We start from the raw sequence: 14465 nt of genomic DNA, 5'->3' as shown, positions 1-14465 counted from the left end.
ATATTTGTAGATGTAATGGGGGGAGTGGAGTATATTTGTAGATGTATTGGGGGGAGTGAGGTGTGTTTTTATATGTATTGGGGGGTTAAGTAAAAGTTACACGCTAAAAAAATATTTCCGTGGTAGGTGCGCTATGGGTTGGGGGGGGGGGGGTGCTCCTTTAATTTGTCCTGGGCCCCATGATCCCACACGCACACAATCAAACACACACACACAATCACTCACACGCACACAATCCCCCCCACACACACAATCCCCCCTCACACACACACACACACACACACAATCACACAAAATTCCACACACACAAAATCCCCCCTCCCACACAATCCCTCACACAACCCCCCCACACAATCACACATCCCCTCCTCTCCCTGCACTCACACACAGACACATACCCCCTCTCCATGCATCAGAAACTATCTGATTGGTTACAGCCTGTCACATGATGAGACCGTCTCTGTAAAAATCAAATTCTATTGACTACAGAGATTCACATCGCTCCGTCGCGCCTACTACAAACGCATGCTACAGATTCATTGCATTTGTTTTGAAGCGATGTGGAGGTGCCGGCACTATAAGCGCAGCCTAAAGCTGCAGCCACCCTGCCGCTGAGCGCACTCATGCTTGAGAGCGGTGACGTCACCAACTCTCGAAGCATGAGCGCAGGCTGTCCTGCAATACTTTGCAAGCGCAAGCAGGGGGGGGGGAGAGAGGGCCTTCAGCACGCTCGCAAATAAATTACCTTTGTCTCCCAAGCGCCAACCTTGAGAGAGCGTACGTGTACGAGCGTGTCCGTGCAAATTGATTTTAATTGAAGTGAGTGCGCCAAGCGCACTCAGCGGCAGCATGGGCGTAGCCTAAGTTTGCCGCTCAAGCCTATTACGCTCTCCACCCCATGGTTATTCACAGCTCTATCTATTGTGAGCATATTTAAAAAATATTTTTACAGTGTTAATGCTTCGAAATAAGTCAGCTTTTCTTTAAAAAGTAGAACCATATGTTTGTCAGCAAAAAAAAATAGTGGTACTCTGGGGTTGCAAATTAAAAATTAATGGTAGTGTGACAGCCCATTAGTACCAGTATGTTTCCACCACTACTAACATCTCTATAATCATGAGCTGAGCGTGACAATGGCAAATCTTTGGCATCTCAGCAGCTTCTGACAACAAAAAACTACACTTCCCATAATGCAACTGGGACTTTAGTTGCCGGAGCTTAGGTGTCTAAGTATCCTGTTTAAAAAAAAAAAAATACAATTTAAAGCCCAAACCCTCTTTACTGCTGCATATCCACGTGCATACTGCTGTGACTGTGTTTTCTTTGGTTGTTTTATCTCTAGTTCCTGTGGGTGTTTGCACAGGAGAATACCGTGGCTGCTGCTTGGAGGTCCTTGCATGGCTCATGCCTTCCTGATCCTGGCGTTGTGTGACTGCTGTGTTCCCGTCAGATCTATTTGGTCCCCAGTGACTCACCGTTTATTAAACGTGGTGGATATCCTGAGATATCAGGCATTATGAGCAGTAGGGAAGGTGAGCATACACTATTAAACCGTGCTGGGGTGGCTTTGTCACTTAATTCTTCTTGTAAACCCTTCCTTTAAGATTGAGATCTAATTCGAGCAGGGCCTTCCTTATATATTGCACCCTGGATGTTAGTGCTGCAATTGTATTGTCTTCTTGCCTCCATCGTACTGCACTGTGGAATATGTTCGTACATAAACTATATTAATACTAACCAAGGTCATATTAATCTATCTACTTACTGATGTGACCTGCATCATTTGTCGGGAAAACTGTAATGCAAGTTTAATGCTGCCCTGTTGTGTTTTCCAGGATGCAGGACCTTTTAACTCATCATTTTTGGGGGTGATTTTAAAGTTACTCTCTTTTTAAATAAGAACTGAATTACATACCGAGTTTCTATTCACAAACCAGAGTTCTGCAAATACTCCTTTAACTTAAAAGAAACAAAGAGTTAAAAGTCCTGCAGTGTCATTTGCTCATTCCAAGTATTAATAAGATCAGTAATTGGCCATATAATTGGCATCCATCTGCCTGTTTAATCACTAAAAAAATATCAAGGCAGATTAGGCATATCATGGCATTCTTCATTGTTGTACAGGCTGAGTTTACAGTAGTACTTTTGTTCAAGTGACTGAGTTAATAGCCCTGTATAAGAGAAGTATGCCTGGTCTGAAGAACAGATGCATGTGAATTTATCTTTATCCTATTAAGCTGAGTATATGTGTCCAGAACCACAAAAGGGGTGTACGCCTCAGCATCTATTGATCGTAAGGCTGAGTCCATATGGGGGGGGAGCAGTGCTGAGGCGCGCTGAGGCTCGCCTGCTGAAGCTGTGCGATTTCATGCACATGCAGGCGAGCCAGCGAGCGCGATGGGGAGGCGGGGCAGTGACGTCGCTGGGCCAATCGCCCACGACGCACTGACGTCACGACGGCGCCGTGACGTTGACGCTGCTTCGCACTGATTTTATGTTTTCAGCCGACTCCGCGCTGAAAAGCAGCTTGGCTGTCGGCTGAAAAATCCAACTCCTCAGCACGCCTGCGGACGCTCGCGTGAGCCCCCTCTCAAGGCATCCTCATTGAGGATGCCGGGGCTCAGCGCGGAGCGTCCGCACGGCTCAGTGCGGCTTGTCCTTCTATGGACTCAGCCTAAAGGAGTGCTAAAGTTTAGCACCCTTTGTGGGTCTGGGCCACAGTACCCAGCTAACTTGTTAAAGGCAAGAAACAAGTTCCTACTGCTAGACAGAATTGATAATACATTGCACACTGCAACCCCGCCTTTCACTATTATCACCTAGCATACAGTGCTTTCACTGCAGCAAGGGATTCTGGGAAATTAAATTGCAACGAGCTGAACCTCAAGTTGACTAGTGAAATTCAGGAAGATTCCATCAACTTCCTGGAAATCACCATATATAGAGATTTAGATGGTACTCTACAAACAAACGTTCAGGAAAGAGGCGGCTACAAATAGCTTCTTACAATTTACCACCCACCACCCACCACACTAGGTGCAAACTATTCCTGTTGGGTAGTTCCTGCGGCTACGCAGGAACTGCACCACCGTGGAGGTTTTCAAGCAACAGTCCTCTGAGCTTAAATCACGCTTTTTGGAGAGGGGATACAGCTCAGCATGCATTAAGTGGGCGTTAAATCGAGCTTTGCAAACACACAGACAGGATCTGTTACGATCCAAGAAACAGAGTTCCAAACAGTCTAAAACGATTAGATTTGTTGGGAATTTTAACAGTCAGTGGCCTCAGATATCAAGTATCATTCAGAGACATTGGCACCTTCTGCTTGTTGATGAGGATTTGTGTCCGGTACTTAAACCTAGACCAACATTAGTAAGCAGGAGGGCGAGGAATATAAAACGTGTTTCTAAAACGTGGCTGCGAACATACCGAATGGATTTTTCAAATGCGGGAAGTGTAAGGCTTGCGCCTTTATGTTGCCTGCTAAAAAATTCCATAACTGGAATGATTCCAAAGAATATACCATCAAGACCTTTATTAATTGCCCAACTACTGGGGTCATTTATATGGCCTCATGTGATTGTGGCAAAAAATATGTGGGCAAGACCCACCGTCAATTAAGACGTCGGGTCTTGGAACACGTGGGGTCTATTCGTAATAATCTGGAAATGCCGATAGCAAGGCACATAAATGATGCACATGTGGACAACATGCAAGTCCTGAAATTCTTTGGTATAGACCATCTCAGGATCGGACAAAGACATGGCGACTGGGATAGGATCCTCCTGCAGAAGGAGTGCAGGTAGATCTATGACCTACAGACCCTGTCTTCTAAAGGTCTAAATGAGCGGGTTCTCTTTACCCCATTTCTGTAATATGGTCTATTTTATTATCCATTTTCAGCGTTGTTGATTTTAAATATTCCTCCTCACCTACAATGGTTTCAAGTGCATTGTGCACTATCTATCGTATCTATCCATCTCGGTGTATCATCTGTTCTCCAGTTTCTCACCATGTCATTCGCTCTAAACCAATGTGCACTCTCCAGTGTTTTTATTTTCACTCTATTTACGACCATTTATTGGTCCGTGTTACGCTTTCTACACTGCTTGTTAGACATTGCTGCATAGTGATTGGTTCACTCAATAACTAATCGCGCAGCAGCATCGGACTAAAGATTTCGGCCGTGACGTCATTATGGTTCCGCCCCCAAAGCATGTCTATTGGAGGGCGCTCCGTCGAGCCCCCTCCAAGCGCGTTTAAATGACAGAGAGCGGCTGACCATTAATCACATCCCTTGAAGAAGCACCTAATCGAAACGGCCGTCGGAATCGCTGCACTGTACTCCCATGGGCATCTAAGGGCTATTGGAAGCATTTGCTTAATAGCCGTCTGAGCCTGCGACCACATCGCACTGACTTTGCAACCACTGTGATTAAGCACATATCAGTATACCTTGCATTACTCCAGTACTGCAAGTATTTTAGTAGATTTTAGTGATCTCATAGTTGTCTCCATGTACACATGAGGTTATATACAGCTGGCATACTATTACCATTTGAGTGTTACCTTTTCACACTCACATAACCTCAGTTTTACACCCTCTCATACATTTTTATATAGGGTAAAATAGTGGCTGGGATATTTACCTTCCATGAACATGTGGCTTTGGGAGGGGAGAGTTTCTGTTTGAGCTCCTGTCCCCTCAGTGGGTGTTAATTATCCAGTCACTCACGGCTGCTCCATCACATTTCTACTTACTACAGGCTGATTGTATTTCCATCTACCACTATCTGTTATTTATCTACAGTGACCTATAGATATTATATGTTCGATATATCTTCTCCTAGTACGGACATTCCTGTAATATAGTACCAAAGTAGAGGGGGGAGTTTGCTTACGAGCTCCCTTCCTTATAGTAGGCTCAATCGTCTATTTTTGTCAGGCTACCCAGCCTTGTTATTACCCTACTATAGGGGACAGTTACATTAGTACTGCATCTGAGCTTCCATTTTTTTGAATCCCATTTTTTTCTCCAGGGAGTTTTTAATACCCTTTATTTAACTATATAACTATTAACATTGTTTTTATATTACTTACATCATACCATTACACTCTTGGATGTTCTGAGCTCTGCGCTTTTTTCTTTATTGGACATACTATACTACTTAACCATGTAGTGTGATCGAGTGCTGATATACAGGGGACTTTACTGGTCTAATGGCCCCTCTCGGTTCTGTTGCTTACCAGTTTTTTACAATTAGACTATTGTTTGCTTTTCCCTAGTGCACCGTTTACCCATTTATTTTTTTTTTAAACATTGTTTTTATTGGTTTTTTGTGCATACACGTCAAGGAATGCAGGATGTTGTCAATTGTATCAGGTATACACCTAACTTACAGGGAAACTTTACAAGTAACGGACGAACATTGGGGGGACCACAGGACAGGACGCAGACAGACTGACCACATCTAAGGACAAGGAAAACGAGGGGGGAGGGAGGGGTAGGGGTGGGGAGCGGCCTGGTAGTAGCGCTGATTCCACGTTTCGCCGGGGTCTTTCACCAATGCTGCCTTTGTTCTGCTCCAGTTCGCCTCTCAGAGGAGCTCAGTTCCGGAACACATCAGGATTTCATGAGTCGGAGAGTCTCTTCACCACTGTACCTCGGAGGGAGCCCTACTGTCCGATCGTCCCGTCCGACTCCCAACCCAACATCCAAGGAGAACCCATCTATCTCTATCAGAGCCATATTGTGGCCTCATTCATCCCCTGAATATCAGTCTGGGCAAGCCATAATGACCATACTTTCTCAAATTTATCGGCTGAGTCGTTAACTAAACTCGTTAACTTCTCCATTCTACAAATGAACCAAATTCTGTTTCTAATTTTATCAATAGACGGAATTGCGTTCTGATTCCACAGTGCTGCGGTCTCGCACCTCATAGCGGTAGCAAAATGTGCTATCAGCTTGTTACCCGATCTAGATACCTCGTTTGTAGGTTTACCTAATAAAAATAGCCACGGGTCCAGCTGTATTGTGAGCCCTAAAAAGATCCTCTGCAGCCAATCGCGGATCTGGGTCCAGACCGGCACTAATCTTGGGCAAGACCACAGCATGTGCACCAGATCCCCCTGTTCCCCGCACCGCCTGGGGTAGAGCGGGGAAGCCCCCCGGACAAATTTAGCTAATCTGATTGGGGTGAGATACCACCTTAATAATACCTTATATGAGTTCTCCTTCAATGTCGTGCATATGGAGCTCGAGGCCGCAGCTTTGAACACCGCAGCCCAGTCCTCGTCCTCTAATTGTGTCTGGAGATCCTCTTCCCATTGTGTCATAAAACTGGGTTTGACTGTCCTGTCTGAGTCAGTATTCACCACCTCTCTGTACAACGCAGAGATTAGTCCCCGCGTGTCGGCTCCGCGCACGCAGAGCTGTTCGAATTTGGTCAGCGGTGGTCTCACCGGGTGTGCGTTATAAAATGCCCGGACCTGGAGGTACCTCATAAAATCAGTGTTAGGTACGCCCGTTTCTGACTGTAATAGTTCAAAAGATTTGATCTTGCCTTTATCCTCCAGGTCCTTCAACCGACTAATCCCTAATTGCCGCCAGCGCGGGAAGCATTTTTCCGCCAGCCCAGGAGCAAAGTCCGGATTGCCAAATAAAGGAGCCATCAGTGTGTGTTTGGAGGTCAGAGAGCAGCTAGTTTTAGAAGCCTCCCAGACCGAGAGTGAGTTGAGCACAGAGGATAGTGGGATGAGCTTATCCTTCACCCGTGTCCTCGGGTACCAGATTAGGTCCCTGAGCTCAAGCGGGGCGCACACCTCCTTCTCCAGTGCCACCCACCTCCTGAGCCCCGGGTCCCCATGCCACTGCGTGATTTGACACAATTGTGCCGCTTTATAGTAGGACAAGACGCTCGGGACTGCCAGGCCACCAGCTTCCTTGGATTTTTGCATAATTTTCCCTTTAATTCGTGGTTTTTTATCTTTCCAAATAAATTGGGAAATAGCCTTTTGGAGCCCTGCGATGTCTGCTCTAACCACGGCAACCGGGAGAGTTTGGAACAGGTATAGAATTCGGGGAAGGATGTTCATCTTGACACTATAGATCCTCCCCAACCAAGAAATACCATATGCCTTCCATTCCTGCAGCTCTTTTTTGAGAGTCCTCAGCAGTCTGGGATAGTTCGCCGAATATAAGGAGCTCGCCTTTTTTGTGATCTGCACTCCTAGGTATTTCATGGCGGATGGACGCCATCTGAACTCAAAGTTGAGTTCTATCAACTTCTCCATTTCTTTTGGCAGGTGTAGGCTTAAGGCCTCTGATTTAGTTTGATTTATTTTGAAGCCAGAGATCTGGGCAAAACGCTCTAGAAGCTCGAACAGATTAGGCAGCGAGATAAGCGGCTTGGCAAGGGTTAGAATGATATCATCCGCGTACAGAGCCACTTTGTGCTCCTGCGAATGGATCTGTACCCCAGCGATATCAGCGTTACTCCGAATTTGTGCTGCGAGTGGTTCGATGCATAAGGCGAATAGCAGGGGCGAAAGCGGACATCCCTGCCTCGTCCCACTTTTAATTGGGAATAGTTCCGAGGGGAATCCCTGGTGAACTACTCTGGCTGACGGTGCCGTATATAGTGCTTTGACAGCCTGTTGGAATTTGCCTCCAAACCCAAATGCGCCAAGCGTGGACTCCAGGTATGGCCAATCAATCCTGTCAAAGGCCTTTTCCGCGTCTAAGCTTAGGGCCACACCCCGAATCTCGTTGGCTCCCATGAAATCTATTATATCAACAATTCTTCTAGTGTTGTCGGCCGCTTGTCTACCTCTAATGAAGCCAACTTGATCCGGGTGGATGAGCCCCGGCAGGATTACATTTAATCTATTGGCCAGCAATTTAGCGTAGATTTTTACATCTGTGTTAATTAATGATATTGGCCGGTAACTTTGGCAGCTAGTGGGATCCTTGTCCTCTTTATGAATTACCGAGATTGACGCCTGGAGCATCTGTCCCGGAAAGGGCTCTCCTGCTAATACTCCATTAAACAGCTGGAGCATGTGTGGAGCTAAGACACCGATAAATTTTTTGTAATACAGATTGGAGAACCCATCCGGGCCTGGGGCTTTTGATGCTTTTAAGTTTTTTACAACCGCCTCTAGTTCTTCCCTTGTGAAGTCTCGTTGCAGAGCCTCTCGCTCCTTTCTGTTTACTTGTGGCAAGGCTGCGTCTGCTAGGAATTTCTGTAGATTACTACTTGTCCTAGCATTGTGAACTACCTTCTCTCCATTGTACAGCTGTTCGTAGAATTTCGCAAACTCCCCTACTATGACTTTAGGGTTTGAGGAACTCTGGCCTCCTGCGGTCGTAATAGAATGAATGTTAAAATTTGGTTTCCTATTACGGAGTCTGGTGGCTAGCATAGTGTCCGGTTTGTTAGCTTTCTCATAGAACTTCCTCTGTGTCCAACTCATGTCTTTCTCCGCTCGGGAAGTAAGGAGGAGGTTTAGCTGAATTCTAACATCCTTCAACTCCCTCAGATCAACATCTCTACCTGTCTGGTTATGTAGAGTAGAGAGCTCATGTAACCTGTGATAAAGCTGGGCTAATTTGGCTTCCTTTTTCTTTTTCCTATTTGCCGCTATACCGATTAAAACCCCCCTAATCGTGGCCTTATGAGCCTCCCATAGCAGTGATTGGGATTCTACACTGCCACTATTTATCCGGAAATACTCTGATATTTCAGATTTCACTTTGTTTTGGGTCTCCGGTATTTTGATTATTGATTCATTTAGCTTCCAGTTTGCTCCCGGGCTGGCATTACTCAATTGGGTGCATCTTAGCTCTACCGATGCATGGTCCGACCAAGTAATATCATGTATGTTTGTGTCGGAAATTTGTGGGACCATTCTGCCCGATACAAAGAAGTGGTCAATCCTACTGTAGCTGTCATGTGGGTGGGAGTAGAACGAATAACTGCGGTCTCCCTGGTGCTGCTCTCTCCATATGTCCACCAGGCTAGTCTGTTTAAGGCCTTTCAGTAATGAGCTATTCCCTTCTTTCTTATTATTTTTTTGGGACGTAGATCTGTCTACCTTTGCATTCATGACTGTGTTAAAGTCGCCCCCTAGAATTATTTGTCCCTCAGCCCATACCTGCAGCTTCTGGAAGAATGTGTTGTAGAAGTCTAGCTGACCCTCGTTTGGAGCGTATATACACGCTAATGTCATTCTGACCTGTTTAAGGAGCCCGACCAGCACCAGATACCTTCCCTTTGGGTCCCTTTTAATCTTTTCAACCTGGAAGGGGGTGTGATTTTGGAATAGGATAGCTACACCTTTCTTTTTCTCTGCCCCTGATGCTAAAAAGAACTTACGAAAGCTAGAGTCAAGAAATTTTGGATTATTACGCGAGCTGAAGTGAGTCTCCTGTAGGAAGACCACGTCAGCCCCTCTCCTCTTGAATTCAGTGAAAGCGACTCTCCGCTTACGTGGACTGTTGAGCCCTTTGGCGTTTTGCGAGATGAAAATTACCTCCATTTTATGTAGTAGTGTCTGTGTGGACCTAGAATGTAAGCCGGTCTGATCTTACCCCTGACCCTGGACATGTTCTGTTCATGGACTCTGTGGTGTAGACTCCGGAAGCGCCTATTCAACCCACCGCCTGTTGGGACTGGAGAAGGAAAGGGAAAAAACATGAGGGAAGAGTACACACATAAAACACCTATATACATCATGAGAACCGTATTGGTCTTAGGAGACCTCGGGTTCAATGCCCGGAGGAGAGATTTTCTCCCTGGACCCTCCTCCCCCTTGGTCCCTCTCTGTGGCTTCCAGAACTCGCCACAGATCTCCGGGTCAGAACCAGGTAGGTGGGATATGACCCCCCTCCTGGCGAAGACGCACATGCCTGCAGGCAGAGTGGTGGCTGCCCCCCCTCCCCGCCGGCTGCTCTGTGCGTTACAAAACCTAACAACTAACTTCTCTTCTATCTATTTTATTAACTCTTATTAATCCAAACTTAAGCGTTTAACTACCTTGAGCTCGAATCATGAACTCTTCCTTTTATCTAAAACTGTAACTACAACTTTTCACCCTGTTCTCTGCCTGCCCTTTTAACCGCTGACCGTTTCTACCTCCCCTCATGCATTCTTCCCTGCTTCCGGGCTCGGGTGCTCTCCCTCTCTCCCACTCCCTCTAGGATCCTGCCGGGTCCCTCGTTGCCGCATTTCTGTTATCTCTCCTGGGAGACCTCCGCTTGCGCCGCTCCAGTACCCCTATGTTCTCACTCATGTTCTTTTGTCCGCTATCTACTCTATGCTATTCTTGCTCAGTACATGATACTTTGCCCCTGTACTCTGCTTTGTTTATGGCTATTAGGCTTGTCTATGCTGTCTTCCCCCCTTTGTCTCCTGTCCCTGATGGGGGCCTGTGCTACCTCTTCCCCCCCCCCTCCCCCCTCCCCCCTCCCGCCCGTGCATGTCCCCTCCTCGAGCGGCCAGGCAACCTCCTTCTGCACCGCTGAGTCTTTTCTGCGGGACTCCGCCTGTCCTGTGATCACCTCCCCGGCGGAGGAGCTCGCGTGCCCCCGCCAGAGGAGATCGCTGTACTCCTAGCCGGTCGCCTCGCATCTGACGTCATCCTGGCGTCCGCCCGGGCTCTTCACCGCGCCTCTCCTCCAACTCTCGTGATAGCGGGATCCATGACGTCACCGGTGTGGGCGTGTTGATCTCATTCCGCGGTGGACTGCCGAGACGAGAGGGCTGGATCGGGGGAGGCTCCCTGGGCGGGTCCATCCGGCAGAGCAGATCTTCCCGCCGAAACCCCCGCCGCCATTGGAGATCTCGCGCCCTTCCGTCCTTCTTCCTCACCACTAGGTGCATATCCGCCATTTTGGGGACCCATGTGCTGCGGCCATCTGCTGAATGCCGTCATCTTTGGACTCGGGACAACTCCGGAACCTCGGCAATCTCACGGTAGGGGGATGTCTGGTGTAGCCTGTGTGGCAGGGTGTGTTTAAACTGCGCAACGGGCGCAACTGCAGCTCTTGAACTTTATAGAGTCTCTCCTTTACGGGCTTTTCCCTCTGCCCCCCTCCTTGCTGATTCTCCTCTCCGGCGTGGGAGAGGTGCCCTGCTTTCCTGTCGGGGAGTCCGTCCTCTTCCCCTGCTGGGCTCCCTCCGCTCCATTGTCCTGTGATCCCCGCACACCCAGTTTTTTAAGGAAGGCTGCCCCTTCTGAGGGGTGCTTGAGCACCTGCGGTCTGCCGTTTTTGATGGCTACTAGGGCGAATGGGAATGCCCAACGGTAGCGCACCTCATTGTCCCTTAGGGCCTTAGTTATGTGCCCCACAGCTCTCCGTCTGGCCAGTGTCAGCGGGGACAGATCCTGGAAGATCAACAGGGTAATCCCCTCGAAGGTAATGTGTGGGGTGGCACGGGCTATTCTGCTCACCTCTTCTTTGACAGAGAAGTAGTGGAGCCGGAGGATCACATCCCTAGGGGGGTTGGAGGGCACGGGTCTGGATCGTAAGGCCCTATGGCATCTGTCCATCCTAAAGTCTGAGGCCGGGCTGCCTGGTAATATTGAGGCCATCCAGCGGGAGAGTAAAGCTTCTGGATCCAGAATTTCTTCTGGGATCCCCCTCACTCTGAGGTTATTTCTTCGATCTCTATTCTCCCCGTCCTCTTGTCTGGCTTCCAACTCTGCCACTCTCTGTTCCAGCGCTTGTACCCGGGAGTTTGTCTCCTTGTGGGCAGTTGAGCTAACGTCCATGCGCTCCTCCAGGTCGTTGGTCCTCGTCCCTATCTGTACCAGATCATGTCTGAGCCCCTCCACCTCTCCTCTGAAGAAAGCTTTGAGATCAATTAATAGTCTTGATATTTCTTTTTTGATGACTTTTGTTTGTTCTGCTGCCGCTCCGGAGCCCTCTGCATCCTGGGCTGAGTCTGAGTCAGATACTGCTGACATCTCTGCAGTCCCTGCCTTGCTTTGGCCGGTGAAGTAGGCCCTGACATCTGACTTTCGGCGAGTCTTTTGTCTTGTAGCTGCCATCCTTTTTTGGGGTGGATTATCTTAACTGGGAAGGGTTTAGGCAGCCGTCGCTATGTTTTTTTTCTCAAAAATGCTGGTTTTGCTATTGTTTAATTGCTTTATTGTGCCGGCGGTTGGAGGAGCTGTGTGTCTATGCAGCCATCCTCAACCAGCCGCGCATGCGCATCCGTTTACCCATTTTAATGACGTTTAATATATGTGAGGAGTGCTGGTGTCATATTCGTTGTTGATTCTGGGAAATGACATGCAAATGAGCACACCGTGTCACCTTTTGCCTGAAATCTATTTTTACATGGAACCCTTATAAGGCTTATGCCCGCTGTTAACACAGCTTTTAGGCACAGCATGAGAATCAGATGCAAAGCCAGAGAAACCACTCGCAGACATGTTTCGACCTTAATGGGTCTCATAATGTAAAAATGGATTTCAGGCAAAAGGTGGCACGGTGTGCTCATTTGCATGTAATTTCCCAGAATCCCTTGCTGCAGTGGAAGCACTGTATGCTAGGTGATAATGGTGAAAGGCAGGGTTGCAGACCTGTCTGACATGTGAATGTGCTCACAAATTATATTTTTATTTGCTTTATGCTATACGGTGGAGGTTTCTTGTTGTCATTTTCACCCACCATAACTGAGTGTGTGCGTGTGCGTGTGCGTGTGCACGTTTGTGCACACTAAGTTAAGTTATGGTGAGTAAAAAAAGTGACAAAAACCCTCCACAGCAAAGCATATAGCAAATGTAAATACAACTGTATGCTCATTTGTATGTCTTAGGCAGGTCTGCAACCCTGCCTTTCACAATTATCACCCAGCACACAGCACTTCCACTGCAGCAAGGGATTCTGGGAAATAACATGCAAATGAGCACACAGTGCCACTTTTTGCGTCAAAAACCATTTTTAACATGGTTCCCTATAAGCAGTGTTCGACAAACCTATACATTTGCTCGCCCCGGGCGAGTGGAATTAACCCCCGGGCGAGTAAATATTGGCCCAAGCAGCACACGTTTGGTACTAGGTGGCGAGTAGATTTTTTTGTGTGGCGAGTAGATTTTTTGGTGATTTGTCAACCACTGCCTATAAGCTTAAGCTTGTTGCATGGTCACAGCTTTGAGCACAGCCAGGGTTAAGATGCATAGCCAGAAAACCCACCCACAGACAGCTGTTTCGACCTTAATGGGTCTCATCAGTGTGGGGTTGGTTAACTGACCAGAGGGGAACCCTGGCTACATACATAAATAACACAAAATGTTTAAGGCACTCTATGTGGGCAAGGTAGGACAAATAACTTATCTTTGTAGATCAGGGTGTTTGCAGTGTAGCTAGGATCACCATCCAGCAACAAAATAGATAGATCCAAAAAAGAGAAAATCTGCAGCACTCGCCAGAATTTATCAATAATACATTGTTTAATTCATCTACAGGCATCAGGGGGTGAACACAAGAACAATTGCGCAAAGTTTCGGACCTCCCGGTCCTTTCTCAAGCCCCTACAACAGTGTACATCACACTAGGTCTTTAAATAATGCATTAAACAGTTCAGTTTGGCGCCAAAACAGTGCTAGCATACCTATGGTGGCTTAACAAGGATAAAACACAGTCTCTATATGTGTGTTGTAATACCTCACTCTGCCCTGCAGGATCATAATTGTGACAAGCAAAAACGTATGCAGACACTGAGCTGGAAATGCTCTGACAGAGATGTATGTATAGCATTACAACAAAACAATCTTTACCTATACGTCTACCTGCATAGTGTCCCCAGGAATATTAATCGTGCGATTGTGTGATCTTTTAGCTCGGGAGCCGCCAACAGGCCAGCTTTTATGGATATCCCTGTTTCAACACAGGTGGCTCAATCAGTGGCTCAGTCAAAGACTGTAGTAAATAGACCACATATACCACTCTGCACCCCCATGGTAGAGCCCCACTTTCTCCATAGTAGCACCAATGACATAAGGGAAACAGTAGACATATCCCAGGACACATGATGGTAGGTACCCAGCAATGTTGTAAAAAGTCAAGGTGAATCTGTCGGAGTAACACTTTACAGCCCAGCACACTAATGTAGTAATGATAATCCATTACATTCAGTCACCCCCGTATTTATTATTGATAAATTCTGGTGAGTGCTGCGGATTTTTTCTTTTTTGGATGTGTGTGTGTGTGTAGTTTGGACTTTTTGAGGGCTTAAGGGCCGCGCATCAACTAGATGGCATTTCCAGTTATTGTCATAATATAAAGTGAGGAAGTGATTACGTTTTATCTATGAAAAACTCCTGTTGGTCCCTTTTTTAAAGGGTATCACAGTCAACAAATCTACACTTCAGCAATATGACTACTAGAAGTTGGAACTGTAGCATTGAAGTGATTAGGTTAAACTGCCTCACAACCATGATAGCACATTTTG

The 14465-nt window shown here is 47.0% G+C and overlaps 1 protein-coding gene across 1 annotated transcript in view; it reads left to right on the top strand.

Annotated features, from left to right (window-relative positions):
- Positions 1–1294: 1294 nt before the first annotated feature.
- Positions 1295–14465, top strand: part of TSNAX (translin associated factor X) — a 57580-nt gene continuing 44409 nt past the window's right edge. Inside the window, exon 1 of the mRNA XM_075596843.1 lies at positions 1295–1532. Within this exon, the coding sequence (XP_075452958.1) occupies positions 1517–1532 (16 nt within the window). The 5' untranslated portion in view covers positions 1295–1516. The remainder of the gene's footprint in view (positions 1533–14465) is intronic.

This window comes from Ascaphus truei, chromosome 4 (assembly GCF_040206685.1).
Source record: "Ascaphus truei isolate aAscTru1 chromosome 4, aAscTru1.hap1, whole genome shotgun sequence".
Taxonomy (NCBI): domain Eukaryota; kingdom Metazoa; phylum Chordata; class Amphibia; order Anura; family Ascaphidae; genus Ascaphus; species Ascaphus truei.
This window is presented reverse-complemented; position numbering and strand designations above follow the sequence as displayed.